This window comes from Leptonotus elevatus, chromosome 20, assembly GCF_054856555.1.
Source record: "Leptonotus elevatus isolate MCC_2025b chromosome 20, RoL_Lele_1.0, whole genome shotgun sequence".
Classification (NCBI taxonomy): Eukaryota; Metazoa; Chordata; class Actinopteri; order Syngnathiformes; family Syngnathidae; genus Leptonotus; species Leptonotus elevatus.
Genome location: NC_141258.1, coordinates 11,034,340 through 11,051,185, shown reverse-complemented (window position 1 = coordinate 11,051,185; position 16,846 = coordinate 11,034,340). Strand labels below are relative to the sequence as shown.

General features: G+C 39.1%; 3 protein-coding genes across 3 annotated transcripts in view; 2 read left to right on the top strand and 1 right to left on the bottom strand.

Moving 5' to 3' along the window:
- Nucleotides 1–8,757, bottom strand: part of tex2l (testis expressed 2, like) — a 30,865-nt gene extending 22,108 nt beyond the window's left edge. The window contains exons 1-2 of the mRNA XM_086064251.1: nt 8,609–8,757; nt 4,691–4,833 (exon numbers count right to left, since the gene is read on the bottom strand). The gene's annotated coding sequence lies outside the window, so the exon portion shown is untranslated. The remainder of the gene's footprint in view (nt 1–4,690; nt 4,834–8,608) is intronic.
- neurl2 (neuralized E3 ubiquitin protein ligase 2) lies at nt 311–1,837 on the top strand. Its single transcript, XM_086064761.1, has 2 exons — nt 311–1,428; nt 1,512–1,837. The coding sequence occupies exons 1-2, from the start codon at nt 666–668 to the stop codon at nt 1,625–1,627; spliced, it is 879 nt and encodes a 292-aa protein (XP_085920887.1). The 5' UTR covers nt 311–665; the 3' UTR covers nt 1,628–1,837.
- On the top strand, nt 2,940–4,534 carry msrb1b (methionine sulfoxide reductase B1b). The gene is made up of 4 exons (XM_086064255.1): nt 2,940–3,099; nt 3,352–3,494; nt 3,558–3,675; nt 4,086–4,534. Exons 1-4 carry the CDS (start codon nt 3,045–3,047, stop codon nt 4,100–4,102), a joined length of 333 nt encoding a protein of 110 aa, XP_085920381.1. The 5' UTR covers nt 2,940–3,044; the 3' UTR covers nt 4,103–4,534.
- Nucleotides 8,758–16,846: the final 8,089 nt, after the last annotated feature.

The following is a 16,846-nucleotide window of genomic DNA, read 5'->3' as shown; positions in this document are numbered from 1 at the left end:
GTAAACACAATAGAAGCAAAGCGGACTCCCTGAAAAGTTGCCCCAACATGAGGGGCGGACCCTACTATGTATACAAACCCCACTTTGAGAGTCATTATGAGAGCCTTATGTCATTCATAATGTATGAAGAATCCACTAGTTCCCAAAATAAGATTAATTAGTCATCTTTTCTAAGTATAAATACATATCCATAGACTTGCTTAGTCACTTGTGACTTTAATTGCTCTGTTACCTTAGAATCTAACCCATGTCTATATTTAGAGCAGCGAATGGAAAGACAACTTCAACATCTCAATGGCATGTGGTGAGCTGATAATTACCGGATTACTTCTGGTTGGCGACGTAATTATGAAAGTAACACTTAAGTGAACGAGCATGAAATATCCGAGGTGCTTAAGACTTATGTGAGCGAATGCAGCTGGCATGTTCATGTTGGCCGCCCTCTGGTTACACCAACACACACACACACACACACACACGCACACACACACACATACATACCTTGCCATCTGTTGTCAACTGTTCAAAAATAGCCCTACCAGAAGCTTCCTAAGTGAGTGATAGCGAGGCTAGTGTTGCTGTTCCTATTGCTGAAATTTGTCTCCAAAATGACCACAAGTCACTACAAGTCTGTTTATTTGCACCAGCGCTAGTAGCCAGCGTTGATGGAAGCGTTCCCGGACCACTTTGTGGAATTCCACCCTGTCCATGGGACCAATGTGCAAATGGACGACTCAGCCACCCAGGCCACACGGGTGGAGAGCTTTGCAAACGGAGTGTGCTTTAGCAAACAACCATTAGAACCCGGGGAGATTTTCCTCATCGAGATTGAGGAAAAGGAGCTGGGCTGGTGCGGCCACCTCCGGATCGGCCTGACCGCCAGGGACCCCAGACACTTGGAGGTGGTTCCTGAGTACTCCATCCCGGATCTGACGGACCTGGGCGACAGCTGGGTGTTCGCCATCACTCGAAACCACAACAAGGTGACGGAGGAGGTCGTCGCGGGAGAAGGCGGCCGAGAACCGAGAGCGGAACTCGCCGGGGGTCACAGACTCGGGCGAGGGGAGGCTGACAATCAGGGGGACACCAGCAGCAAACCAAAGACTTTTTTCACAGACTCGCATTTGCACATCGAGAACGTTCGGATCCCGAGAGACAAGCTGGTTGGCCGCAGCCGACCTGGACGCTTCAGTCACATTCTGGATGATTTGTACAAAAGCAACACTTTGCCGCCGACTGCCAGACGCAGCCGGATAGGAGTTCTGTATGTGCCCAAAGGCCGCGATCGAGGTGACATGCACATCGTCATCAATGGGGAGGACATGGGCGCTTCCGCCAAAGGCATCCCTACCATCGAGCCTCTTTATGCTGTCGTGGATGTATTTGCTGCTACTAAGTGTGTCAGGATTGTGCAGGTGGAGTATGGATGTGAGTATCAACCTGGCATGGGACCTAAGATGTTCTTGCTTAATCCTCTGTTATTGCTACTTTCTCAAATTCTCCGTTTTCAGTTTCTTCCTTGCAGACACTATGCAGGAAGTCCATCCAGAAGCATATTGTTCACAGAATGGCCATTGATTGGCTGGAGCTACCAGAGGCACTCAAGCACTTCTGCAAGTACGAGTGAGAACTGAAAAATCTTGAATAACCAGGAGACATCGAGGAATTTTCTGATTTCCCAGGAGGATGTGAACTGACCTGGGATTGTTGATTGTCAACATTCATGATGGTGAAGGGCCAATGTGAGCGTCATTCGGAAACGACACAAACGCATCGACTGTCATTTTTAATCCATTGAATCATTGCATTGTGCCCCGGATCACATCTGTTGCCTATTAAAAGAAATTAGCATCTCTTGCTGAATATTTTTTCACATCTTGAGTTTGCGAGGTGTGTAATTTGTTTTAACTTTGATGGCAGTCCCATATGCTAAATGCTATCCAATCATCCGTTTACTGGATTTATTCATTTATTTAGCAAATCAAGTTTTTTTTTGGGGGGTGGGGGGGCAAGTAAAGATTTTGGAAGTAGCTACAAAAATTTCACCTGAAGTCAGCTCGTTTAACTCATTCACTGCTATTGACGGCATGAGACGTCAAAAATTCATTTGAACTATTTCTATTAGTTTAACATTTTTTTTCCACTTTTGTTAACAAGAGTATGAAAACCTAGGAAAAATATATTGTACATTTAGACCAAATATAAAATGTGTGATTAATCGTGACTTAACTATTGAAGTCATGTGATTAATTACAATTAAAAATGTAATCGCCTGACGTCCTAATAAAAAAGAAAAAGAAAAGAAAAGATGATTAAAAATTAGGTGGTCAGGCGATCAAAATTTGTAATTGTAATTAATCGCATAACTTCAATAGTTAACTCATGATTAATCACAAATTGTATATCTGTTCTAAATGTACAATAAAAAAATTCTAGGTTTTCATACTCTTGTTAACAAAAGTGGAAAACATTTTAAACTAATAAAAATTGTTCAAATGAATTTTTGACGTCTAAAGCCGTCAATGGCAGTGAATGAGTTAAGATCCAGTTTACTATTGATGGCAGGTGCTATACAAAATGGATGAATGTTGCATGTGTTTTTTTCACACACATAGAAATGGTGTCCACAATTTGTAAAGCATATCAACCACAATACCAGGTACACCTGCAGTCTAATTAGAGCCAATCCTTTTGCCTTTGTAAAATAATAATAATAATGTTCAGACTCGGATAAATAGGCCTATTAATGCTTAAAATGCACAATAGTAATAAATAGTAAGAGCTGAAATTATGCTCAACAAGATAACCAATTCGTGCAACTCTACCCTATGAATAGAGACAATCCAAACTGAATCATTAGCAAATTTTGTAGTCACACTTTGTCAAACACTGCCACCTAGCGCACACAAAGCTAAATGCAGGAGGAGGAGTTTCCCGTTTAATCCCCCAAAACCGGAAGCTGCCGTTTAAATGTCTATTCTACGCAGCCAGACGCTTCCTCGTATTGTTTTTTAATCCATTTTTATCCGGAGCACACCAACAGCATGTCTTTCTGTCGATTTTTGGGCGGGGAGACCTACAAGGATCATTTTAAATCAGGTGAGCCTGCAGTGTTATATGATGAACTGAGATGTGTTTAACCTGCTTTCAGTGTGGAATGTGGATTACTGTAGATGCAGGCCAACATTGGCGATTCATAATTTTAGGCTCATTTTGTAAATAAAGAGAAATTAATACTAGATTACTGTCATTAATGTAATAAAAAAAAATTATATAGGCTATTGTATTTGATGTGGGTACTAATTGTTAGCATACTATTTTTTTTCTTCTCAAATGTCATGTTTTCTACAGGTATGTATGTGTGCTCCAACTGTAGCCATCCACTGTTCTCAAGTCGGTCCAAGTTCGCCCACTCATCTCCGTGGCCCGCTTTCACCGAGACCATCAGAGAGGACAGCGTGACCAAATTGATGGAGAGCCTCACAGCTTTCAAGGTCAGTAAAGGTTTCACCTGCCTGGGTTTGTAATACGTATCATCAAGTGTGTGTTGTTTGTAGGTTCTGTGTGGCAAGTGCGGCAACGGGCTGGGTCACGAGTTTGTAAACGACGGCCCGGAGGAGGGGATGTCGCGATTTTGAATATTCAGCCACTCGCTCAAATTTGTCCCGAACAAAGGTGAGAAAAGCACAGAGCTGCCATTCAAATACAGGTGTTTCCGTGGGTCATTGAAAAGTAGAAGAATCATTATTTTTTTAATATATATTTGTGGAGAAGTTGTAATATATGATGAACAAAATGGACAGGAGTCCACAAGTTCCTTTATTTTTCAATTAATTTTCACTTAATTTGAATTATGAGTACTATTGTGCATGTACAAATTTTGTGTCACCCACATTCAACATGAAACACCAATGCCACCTAGTGGCAGAAAGTTACTTCAAAACATATCTGATTCAATGTTTTACACTCCTTTTAGCTGTACATCTTTTTAACTTCAAATAATTTTATAAATTACTATAAATTACTGTGACTGGCAACCAGTCCAGGGTGTCAAGTCAACCCCCCCCCCCCCCTCTTCTACCCAGGCAAGGACAAGCAATAAAGAGCGAGTTTTCTGACTGTTGTACCTGTCCAGTATGAGCGTGTGATGCGGCCAGGAGAAAGTCCCAAGAAGGACATCCTGTCTGCTGAAGTATCTCAAACAAGCCAGTGACACACAACATGGATAAAACACAAATTACTTAAATACCTCATATTTAAAAAAATAAAATAAAATAAAAAAGACTCTCAAATTCAGCGAAACAAATTCTACACCACTTAATTAAGCCTGAAGGACAACAAAAGTTGATGTTGCACAGGACAGAATGATAATTGCTCACAAGTAGCCACATGATCTATGCACTGTATTTAGTTGGAGTTAGCTTGTAAATTCTGCATCCGTTTTTCTCTTCAGCTTAAAAACAAAATATAAAAGTACTATATAGATGCTCATATGGAATACAGGACACTTTATAATAAACTACTGTTAAATGAATTTGTCATTAGAGTGCTGTTTTCCAGTTGTCCTCTAGAGGATGCTATCCTCCTTTTACATCACCGTCACTAGCTTTAAGCTAACCAATACGGCGCAGTCTCCAAGCAAGTGGAGAGTGTGATTCTAAACTCAGTCCTTGTATGAAACACTACTTACACACTTCATCTGCCATCCATGTTTGTGTGATTGAATGTGAACGTGGGTCGCATGAGTGGCGCTTTCTGGCTCAGCTGCAGGCCGCATTCCTTGCGGTGGTGGCTTGGCAATGGCACTGAGGTTTTGAGGAGTCGCCGGGCCGCCTGGTTAGAGAGGAAAGGCTGTCATTAGGCAGGCAACACGCATGCAGTCATAGAAGAGTGTTTGGCAGACAACACATGGCTGTATTCTTGGATATGGCGCATAAGAGCTGCAACTTTGAAGTTGTGTTGATATATTTGCTGGTGTCACGCTTTCTCTCGCAGTCACAACTGTCTTGTTTAAAGCTCCAATTGCACAATTACTGAAAACGGGCACTGCACTCGCACGAACAAGAACTTCAATGAGAGTGTACATTACAGCCAGCAGGCCAAGGTATTCCGATGAATTACAGCCTCTGGTGGAGCTCGGTGAGTCCAGTCGTGGGTTATTGTAGTTTCACATGGTTGGGTTATGGCAGTACAGTATTTATAATACATTAACTGAAAAGAAATTCACAACCACTTACCATGTCACTGCCAAAAGATGGTTTCAAAAGACAGTTTTATGTTTGATTTGCTTATACAACCAGCAAAACAAATTATTCAAATAATAGAAACCCCACCTTTACTCTTATAGGTTAGACAATAGTTGTGGAACCCCCAATAATTATAATGTCAACTCCCACCAATGACAAACAATTATTTAAAAAAAAACACATGCGCTATTCGCAAAGAAATGAATATAATTAACAACAAAATGGGAGTAAATAAAGATTTATTTTACCCACAAAAATAGTTCAAAAACTTTCCACCTTCAGCATTTGCAACCTGCACTGTGTAAACGCCAGATCAGGCAAGATGATTACTTCAAATTATCTAATTAGTCACTGCCTCCATGCTAAAAGCAGGTGTTATGAGTTACATCATTAACGCTTTAGGCAAGATTGTGGTGCCAAAACACATTTTGTTTTGAGACAGTGAAGCTCTGTGCGCCACACAATTGTTTAAATGGAAAAGCATTCTTGCGGTTTCCTGTCCAACAGACCAAAAACATTTGACGAGTCTGAGACTAAATCTGGTTCGGTTGTAACGTGTGAATGGTGTAGGCCTACCCGATGTGTCCCTCATCAATTCACTTCAACCTAAGAAGGAAAATCATTTGATTATGTAAATCTTAATAATCCAGCTGTGGTTTAATTTGATCCACATTTCGTAACAAAGTGCGACTTCCTGCATGTCCCAGAATGAACCAGTTACCAGGCCCGGACTTGTTTCCAGACGGAGACGGCTTATGTAATTTAGTGGTGAAATAGCAAGGGTGCTGGTGACTTCTTTAAACATATGTGTGAGTGTATTTGTGTGATAGATAGATAGATAGATAAACTAGCTGGATAAAATAGATAAACTAGCTAGCTAGCAATAGATAGATAGACAGACAGGCAGACATTCCTGATTGGCAGATTTCACTTTTCAGGCAAAATAAAAATAAATAAAAATAATAAAAATAAAAATAAACGAAAGTTCCGAACCACGAATATGCCTATATAAATTGGGTTACAAGAGATTAACGAGAAATGTGGCCGGATTGATGTGCTCAAGTACACATGAAACATCCATCCATTTTCTGTCCCGCTTATCCTCATTAAATAAATGATAAACAGGCCAATAAAATAGTTTCGGTAATCCATTTGACATGTTTTCACTAAAGCACAACTGGCAGCAAAACAATCAAACGTCTGCTTGGATTTATATTACTAGAGCTTGCTTTAAGAACAATGGAGAAGTTGTCTGAAAAGTGCATAAGTTACATCATTCATCCTTCCCGTGGGTGACAAATAAGTGGTCAAAAAAGTTCAAACCTAACTGTTCACAACCCGCAGGCAGCTACGCAGCCAGCATGACGAGCGTCACTTAGCATCTGGGCTAAATTAGGGCTAAATCCTCTGGACACGGAGCAAAGCTCAACCATCCATCTTACAGGCCTGGCATGTTGGGCCTGCGGGCTTTAGCACCCCAGTGTGCTGCACAGTGGACCCCCAATGGGTCGCCATACATCTCTCACACACACACGCGCACACACACGCAGTTGCAGAGCATTGAGCTGCCGCTCGATACGTCTGCGAGCAAGCTGCACAGACAGCAAAGTATCGACACCTTTCACAGGATTTGACTTCAAAAGCAACAAGGAGCTTCGGACGTATTGCTTTTTGGCGTCCCTAGTTCACAATGGCTCTGACTATAAATAGCTTACCATAGACATGTGGGGTGTAACTTGCACTTGGAAATTCCCTGAAGACACCATTTATTTCACTCAATAGAAAAGTACTTCCGACTGTAGTGTCCATGGGTCAATGTGAACCGCTCTGCTTAATCCTTAAAAATATTACATAACACAATACAATTTTTAATATAAAAAAACAAAATTAAAATCCGAGGCCAGCAGACTAAATTTAATCTTTTTGTTTTTTAGAATTTCTGTGGTAATTCTGGAGTTTACGGGTCAATTTGACCCATAACATGGAGGGACAAAAGTCAAAAGCAGTGCTCTACCAACATCTAGTGACATGTCTAGGCGTTTTTTAACTGTTGTGTTAATTTCTTAACAACAGTGTACATGGGTCAATATGACCCGCTCTGTTTAAAATTAATCATTTTAAAACAAACCACAATAAGCAATACATATTTTTTTTCTAATATTATAATGAAAATGGAAAAACAGAGGCCAGCAGACAAAGTTTAATCCACTTATTTAAGATTTTCTGGGTCAGTTCTAGATTTTACGGGTCAATTTGACCCGCAACATAACAGGAGGAACAAAAGACAAAAGTAGTGATCTACCACCATCTAGTGACACCTATAGGCATTTCTAAACTTTTTTCTTTTTCTTTTTTTAATCTCCTGTTGTGTTCCTTTCTTTACAACAGTGTTCATGGGTCAATGTGACCTGCTCTGTTTAATCATTTAAAAATAAATCACATTAAGCAATATATATTTTTTAATATACAGGTCAATTTGACCTACAACATAACAGGAGGGACAAAAGTAGTGATCTACCACCATCTAGTGACATCTATAGGCATTTCCAAACCTTTAAAAAAAAAAAGAAGAAGAAATCTCCTGTTGTGTTCCTTTCTTTCCAACAGTGTTCATGGGTCAATGTGACCCGCTCAGTTTAATCATTAAAATGCAAATATATAGCCTACATATATAATTGATATTCTAAAATGAAAATGAAAAACAGAGGCCAGCAGACTAAGTTTAATCCATTTATTTTTTAGAATTTCTGGATCAATTCTACATTTTCCGGGTCAATTTGACCCGCAACATAACAGGAGGGGCAAAAGACATCTGATTGTCTAGGCATTTCTAAACTTTTTTTTAAACCTCCTGCTGTGCTAATTTCTTAACAACAGTGTTCATGGGTCAATGTGACCCGCTCTGCTTAATAATTAAAAAAAAAAAAAAAAAAATCAAATTAAGCATTTATATAAAATATATTATAAAATGAAAAACAGAGGCCAGCAGGCTAAGTTTAATCCATTAATTTTTTTTAGAATTTCTGTATCAATTCTAGATTTTTTGGGTCAATTTGACATAATAGGAGTGTTTTAATTAATATTAAAAACAGAGCATGTGAAGTTTTAGGGCTATTTTTGTCATCCGGCTGGGCTGGCACTATCACATGACATCCACTTAACAAGAATACGAAACATGACTTGACATACAGTTTACAGCACACGCTTTAAAGCAGCTAATCTGGCAGCTTTAGGTCGAAGCCCCATCCATGGTTGCGGCAACATCTGCCCAATCCTCTCTGTGTAACTTGAGTCAACATGGATGCCTCCCGACAGCGCTCATGGTGACTGTTCGTAAACACGATCCCGCAGCGCTGTCTTACCGCGTTATCTTCAGTCCCGAGACACGATAAGAGCCAACCTCAGCGACTTGCTTCAAAGCCGCTGAGCTCATTGCGACGCAGCGACACACTCCACAAAACTATTTAATCAGGAGCTTTTCGGCTGCGACAGACGTGAAACTGTGATATGCCATGACAGCCCGCGTGTGTGTTTCAGCAGGTTCGACGAGGTTGGGCGTGTTTGTTTAGGCTACCTGTTCTTCCTTCAGATGTAATGATGTTTTTGTAAGGTCTCATTGATCTCTGCATCTTAAGTAGTCCAGTAATGGAGAGCGGCGTCGCCGAGCCTGCTTTGCATCTAACTTTAAGAAAATTATACTGCTAGCATCAGTCTTTATTTTGGCCTTGGGCTCCGTCTACTCTTTATATTTACGGCTTTGCCTAGCTTCTGATATATCATGCTCCTCTGCAGGATTTCGTAGCAGCGAGAATGGACTATAATGATTATAGAGCAGTCTTTATTGCGTGAATGACATCATGACTGTAGATCATGGAGTCGCCTGGTTATACTGGGCTCAGTAAATCGCATAGTAACTGTAGCGTGTCGTCCAAGATTCTTGTTGAAAGGTTCGGATTTGGCGCAGGGGAAAATGGAAGGCCAGAGAGGGAAAGCCACACATATACCATATACTGCAAGTCCAGCATAGAGAAGTCATATAGTATGGAGTGGCTCCATACATGACAGAACAGGGTGGTCTTATTAATTCAATGTAGACATGTTTGTCTATTTAGCAAAAATGCAGGAGGTCCTGCACAGGAGCCAGTCATGGTCATCTGCAGTACCTATTAGTAGGCTACTAGGCCAGCTTATCTAATTTGAGCATAAATATAAAATCTACAACAACAAAAAATCTATAACATTTACATACGGTAAACTTATGAGTACTATTGTGCATGTACAAGAGATCAACATCTTTAATGACCAGAGATGGGAAATAAGGAAGTAGAAATACTTCGTTACTGTCCTTGAGTAGTTTTTTTTTTTAAACTTTGTAATTCAGAGTAGTTTTTTTTTTTAATACATTTTACTTTTATCCGTTACATTTTAAAAACAGTATATGTACTTTTTACTCGCTACATTTTCAAAACTGAGGGTCGTTACTCGTTAATTTTGTTTTACGTGCAAGACAACGATTGAAAAGAGAAGCGCAAAGCTGCTGTCAATGTTCCTGGCTCGGCCAATCATATGAAGCGTTACACACGGTCCCCGACATCCCCGCTTGTGATAGGCTCTATCTCAACCTATGAGATGACGCGATGGAGAGTGTCGAAGTTGAAACGAGATTGAACCCCAGTGACTGCCATTAGCATAGCAGAGAGTGTCAGTTTAGCACAGCACAGCAGAGAGGGTTAGCCTAGCGTAGGCTTAGCTTAAAGACTATAGATGTGGAGGCCGTCTCCATTTTAGACCATATGCGTTGTACACGCACGCACGCTGTTAGTCTGAGCTCATCTTAGTTTAGCATACAAATTTAGGGGAATGGCCACCATCAAAATGTTAGCTTAGCCTAGCAAGAGGCTGTGGACTCGGACTACAGCTTGAGAAGTGGTAGCCACCCACAATCTGATTGTGACCATTTAGCATGTTGACTCTGGTCTTGTACTTCTATATCTTTCTTCCGGTACACATATTTTGAGGACATCGCAACAAACATGTCAGATGTGAGGAGATAAAATGTGTTTAGTTGTGTCTACCAAGCCTACCTGCTGTCATTTCTTCACTCGCCCTACTGCTGCTCCGTGATGTTATTCTGGATCCTGATACACTGAAAGTGTGCAGTCAGCATTCCTTCAACACAGATCAAAAAGTCATTGTAGAATTTTCAGCGTCATTGTTTTATCATTGATATGAGTTAATGTCAGCAGCCACTAGGGGTCCCCTTCAGCTGTGGTCTCTAAGCGGGGCTTATCTGAAGTTGTTGCTTTTTCTCCAAAACAACCCGGAAATATACGTAAATAAAAATAAATTAAAATCCCCTTTTATCCCCTTCTGTTTATGTTTCCATTTCATCAAATGCTCCCGATTCACTAAAACGGACTTGTGGTCAGGGGTTGCACGACACCTGTTGCTTTGACAGACACTTAACAGCTTGCAAATGTGTTTTTGTGGACAAAGCTCTTTTGAATGGAATTGGAGATTTTATTGCACCCCATCATTAAACTAAAAAATGCAAAAAATGCGCCAGTGATGGATAAGCACGGATGCTGCTTTTCACCTTCCCCCTCCCCTGTGTTATGACTTTGGTAAACAGTTTTGCCACAGAATACTTTGACAGTCCTGTGCAGGCACGCACGGCACTCTTTTCTTTCAGTCAAAAGAGGTTTCTAGTTGCGAGCTCTTAAGCCACACCCATGCGGTAATGCGCGGCGTCGACGTGCCCTATACTTACCCGGCTCACCACAGAACTCTGCCCTGCAGTTACGGCGGAGAGTTGTGTGGCCTTGCAGCTGGCCTTCACGCAGCATATGGCTCCTCTTGACACAATCTGCGGCTGCATACGTCCGTTGTGTTTATATTGTTTTGAAATTACCACCTTAAGAGGTTTGTTTTGCTGATGACATCCCGGGTGTGAAATGCGGTTGCGTTGGTTACATACCACAGAAAAGTGTTGTTGTTATTTTGTCCTCAAGGCCAATTATGCTCCGGCAAAAGCAATTTGATGTTACAAAGAATATGACCTACGCCAAGGCCAAATGACGTAGATACACACCACCTGTGTATGCTTATTATTGACTGAGATGTTAAAGATGTTAAATTGAAAAAGTGTGAATCTGAAGATCATTTCAGTTCATCTAATGACTTGGGTGACCTTTAATAATAATGGTATGGGGAGCGTGGTGACAAGCGCGGGTGACAAGGGTACAGTACTGTGTGTGCGCATGTGTGCATTCCATGCAGGTGAGCTAACAGGCCATTTGAAGAGCGGCACTTCAGTAGAACATCTGTTTTATTGTATCCTCAGTGACCGCTTCAACTTTGCCATGTTTACTTTTTAACCCCGTTTCTACCTGTTTTGGCCCTCTGCCATTACAAGAGTACCGGAAATGGAAAAAGTAATTAAGTAACAATTATTTTTATTTTTTTTGCTGTCAGGGTTACGCTATAGCCTACGACAGCGTATTAGGGCCACGTATAAATAGATGTTTTTTTTAGAGGGCGGAGGCAATATTCCGAGAAAAAAACGTGCAAATATGCCACTTTATAAAGAAAAAAACCTCAAAAAATTACGAGAAATACACGTAGCGTACTACTCTGCCAACACTTTTCGGTCGGTTTCCAAATAAGGAGATAGTAAATGCTTTATCATAGATGAACCATATCATGTTAAGCATTCGCTCTTTCAACCGTTGTGTACGGCCACAGGCTAGCGACAAAGACGCCTTTGCTTTGCTATGCTATCAAGCATTTAAGTTATTTTGTTAAAATGCATATTTACTTGTACATGTATGTTTTCCAGTATTATTATTTACACATTCATACATTTTGGTATTAGGTATCTAAGTTGATGTGTCGAATCTGATGCTCTCCGTCATTCACTTGCATTTACGCATGGTATGCTAGCATCTGATTGGATAGTGTTAGTCAGCTGATAGGGGATCAGGAAGTGTGAAGCTGCGGTGAATGACGAGTGAAGTTTAAATTTAAGAATAAATCAGTCTCCATCGTCTCGGAATATTGCCCCTGCCCTCTAAAAAAATATATATTTATATGTGGCCCTAATATGCCATCGCAATAGCCTATGCCAGTGCAACTAAGAGCATTTTGGGAGTTGTGTTTAGGATCCCTAGATTACATACATTTTCACCAAGATTATTATGTGTAAAGTAGGGATAGACAGATTATCGGCCAAACCGATTATCGGTGCCGATATTTGGCATTTTGACAAATATCGGCATCGATCTTTTTACGAATCTGAAGCTGGTATCTCATTGAGCGGTGAATGCTTGCGAACGTCAGGGTTTGTAAGATGTTCACAGACAGTTTTTACTTGTTGCAAAGAAATTTTGAACGTGTTCAGACAATTTTTCACTATCTGCAAAGATCTTTTGAAACCTTTTACGAACCCTGACGAAAATCTCAAATTAGCTACTAGCATGCATTTGTCACTGAGTGAGATGCACGTAACTTTTCATTTACTAATTTTTAAATTTCCACTTTATAAAAGATGATGCCCGCACTGGGAACTCCCTACACTTTTTATTTAAAATAAAAAAAATACAATAAAATAAAAAATCATATTGAAATTTTGAAAAGCTATTTACTTGCTTTCTTTCAATCTATCTTAACACACGTTATATTTTTTTAAACATCGCTGTCTATTTTTATGTTTAAAATTTAAAGAAAAACCTTCAACGTGTTGAAAATTTGATAAGCCATCTTAACAAAGATGCTTAATGTAATTTCAACAAAGGTAAGTTTTAAAATTTTGACGCCAATATTTTCTCTGTTACTGCAAATGAATATCGGCTTGAAATATCAGTTATCAGACTCCATGACTACTAATAATCGGTATCGGCATCAGCCATAAAAAAAACATATCGGTCCATCACTAGTGTAACCTCAGCATATCGCGTACCAATACCAGGTATTGGTATCAGGTCCATGTCGGGCCTTATTTCAAGGTAGTATTGGTACTCGCCTTATGGCTGTTTTATAATCAGAAACTTAAAATTAATTGCCATTCATTTCATGCAATGTTAAGGAAAAATGCTATATCGTGATTGTTTTTTGGAGGGAAATTTTACATATCAAAAGTAGTAGTATCGGTACTTGGTGTTGGTATCGGTGACTACTACTAGTATTGGTCTTAAAAGAATTTGTATTCAACATCCCTATTTGCATGGATAGGCAGGCACGAAGCCCTGCCATGTTTATAAATGCAAATAGATGCTACAAGCTGGTGTCAAAACACTACTTTCACTTAGCCACAAAATGACACCAAAGCACTATTTTTGTGTCTAAACGGAGCACCTTAACCTTCAAAATACAGAAGCTCCATGACACCAAGTTGTCAGAAGATGGCTGCAAAGCACTACTTTTTTCTAAATTAAACTACTCAGCTCACTTCAACATAGTTCCTTGACAACAAGATACCGCAAGATGGCGGCAAAGCACTACCAAATTCTTCTACTAAATGCTTAAGTGAGTTAAGAACCTTATTCCTCAACAGCAAGATGCTACATGATGAAACTTGTATTGCCGTGGCCTGAGGACAAAAACAGCAAATAGTTTCATCAGTGAGTTTTTCCAGTGTCGCACTGAAAGTATGTCCCACGAACACGCACTCCGCTTGACATTTCTCAAATAATAATAATAAACTACACGTCATTTGCTTGCTTTGTACAGTGCGTGACGTTCAAGGGCCCGATAATGACGGACGTTGTATTTGAAGCAGCCGCCGCTGGCCGTCAAAGGGAATTTGGGGAGGATTACAGAGCACAAGTGCTGAGCTTTGTACAGCTGTCTGCTTTCCCACAGACAGCATACCTGACACAGGTGGACTGATGTACAGCACAGAGGATGTTGCTTACGGTTGCAGGTGTGTTTACAGTATGTGTTTGTGTGGTTAGAGGTGAGGGGGAAGGGGGGGGGGGGGAAGTTCTCATTTAACTCATTCACTGCCATTGACGACTATAGATGTCAAAAATTAATTTTAGCTATTTCTATTAGTTTTAAATTTTTTCCCACTTTTGTTAACAAGAGTATGACAACCTAGATCTTTTAAAATTGTATTAGAACAGATATAAAATCTGTGATTAATCGTGACTAGTAAAGATTACAATGTTTAATTGTTTGACGCCCCTAATTTTTAATAATCTTTTCTTATTAAAAAAAAAAGATTATTAAAAATAAATACTAAATATTTAAAAAAGAAAAAGAAAAGATTATTAAAAATTAGGGGCAACAGGCAATTCAAATTTGTAATCGTAATTAATCGCATGACTTCACTAATTAACTCACGATTAATCCAATTTTTTTTATATCTGTTCTAAATGTACAAAAAAACTAGGTTTTCATACTTTTGTTAACAAAAATGGAAACATTTGTTAAATTAATAAGAAATAGTTCAAATTAATTTTGACGTCTATAGCTGTCAATGGCAGTGAATGAGTTAATGTCAGTCAGCATTAAATTTCCACTGTACATGTGTCTGATCATATTTTGACATGTTGCTGTTCAAAAAATAGGAATACAAGAGCTACACCAAGTCAAGTAGTAAGGATACAAAATAGTACGTTAGAGAGCACAACTTTGTTTTTAAAACGGAAACAAGAAACAGTTACACAAGTATGTTGCACTCAGGTGCATGTTGGACATGTCCTAACAAGCCACAATCAGGGTTGTATCAGCATTTATTTATTGATTTGTATCCAGCAACGTGTGCGTAAATGCTACTTTTCATTGTTTCTCCAAACTGTCACTGAGTGAGTTTTTTTTTTTAACCTGTTTTAGATGCAATGTAAAGAAAAACCTCACAAAATGATTTCCACTGGCCAGCTTACAAAATGTCAACACAACTTCTTCTCTCCTGCCCAAAGTGGAGACATAAGTTGCACATTAGCAGTCGTTAGCTAATGCTAGCTGCCAAACTTAGATTAAATAAAGACCTTAACTGAATTTTCTCAAGCTGGCTTGAGTCTGAATAACCAAACAAATGCTAAATTGAAAATATACTTCTGTTTAAAAAGGGACCAAAAAGTATAACACTAGTATTTAATTGGTCTGCTGTGTCCGGCAAGAATAAAAGTCAAGAAAGTTCCTTCTAGACCAACAAAGTGTCATTGTTTTTCCAACATTGCATCTGATCAATATGACAGAGTGGGTGCTAACTACAGAAGGATAAATGATGTCGCCTCTATTTAGGGACTGCGAGAAATTGACATACTGCCAGGTTGGAGGAGGCCCGGGTCGATTGGGACTTTCCTGCACCCCCTCCGGCGTGCCATCCATATGGATGTGCTGTCGTGTTGCACCTCACGTATGCTTGAAGTTGCCAATAATTTGTGATCTATCCTGAAACGCAAATAGTGTGTTTTGCTAGGGTGCCAATTAGCAGCCTCAATGTCAGAAACATCACTAATGGATCATTTCTGGGTTTGATGCTTCAGGATTGTCAACTTTTTAGTAGCTCTCTAATGTTGCAGATTATTGTGTAGGTGCGCCTAATGTAGTGACTAGGGCCCGACCGATTATATTCGGCCGATTATTGCCCTTCACGCATCTGCCAAAACATTCCACTGTATATTTAAATGCAAAACATGCTTTGTTTTTAAAACATTGCTAGCCTAGCGCTAATGCTAAAAGCGAAGGGAGGATCCCATTCAAATGCTAACCGGAAGTTAGCATCGACTTCAGGAGTGTTTTTCCTTCAAATAACAAATATTCACACACGAATGATGTGGGAACTAATTATTTTGGGGTGTGTGGCAAAAATCGGTATCGGCTTCAAAAAATGCATATCTGCGGTCGCTAGTAGTGACTGATGAGTGTATACTCATTTCTTTATCATTCCTCACAATCGCTCCCCATTAGTCCCAAGAAAAATAAATAATTAAATAAATATTAATAAGTATAAATTGGTCAATTAGTTTTGATTATTTTAACTCATTCACTGCAATTGAAGGCTACAGATGTCAAAAATTCATTTAAATTATTTTTATTAGTTTAACATTTTCCCCCCACTTTTGTTTGTTTTGAGTATAAAAACCTATAAAAAAAAATTGGACTAGTGAAGTCATGCAATTAATTACGATTAAAAATAAATAAATTATTATTTATAAATAAAACAATTAATCTTTTTTTATTATTTAAAAAAAAGAAAAGATTATTAAAAAATTAGGGGCATCAGGCGATTACAATTTTTAATGGTAATTAATCGCATGACTTCACTAGTTAACTCACGATTAATTACAAATTTTATATCTGTTCTAAATGTACAATAACAACTTTTTCTAGGTTTTCATACTCTTAACAAAAGTGGAAAAAAATTGTAACTAATAGAAATAGTTAAAATGTGTTTTTTTATGTTTATAGCCATCAATGACAGTGAATGAATGACAAATGACACAAAAACAGGAAAACGAGTTATTTTATGTATCAAAATTGTTGCATACTGTACATACACATTTGAACTTTTTAGTATTAATTTGATTATGAAAATCCTATATAATATCGTATATGAGAATGGTTTGAACTTTGCTTTTCGTTGGAATTTTAAG

Bases quoted from the DNA above. Each gene is read 5' to 3' on its own strand.
- neurl2 (XM_086064761.1), top strand. From the start codon at position 666: ATGGAAGCGTTCCCGGACCACTTTGTGGAATTCCACCCTGTCCATGGG. The intron at 1,429-1,511 runs GTGAGTATCAAC...CTCCGTTTTCAG, and splicing joins TGTGCAGGTGGAGTATGGAT to TTTCTTCCTTGCAGACACTA.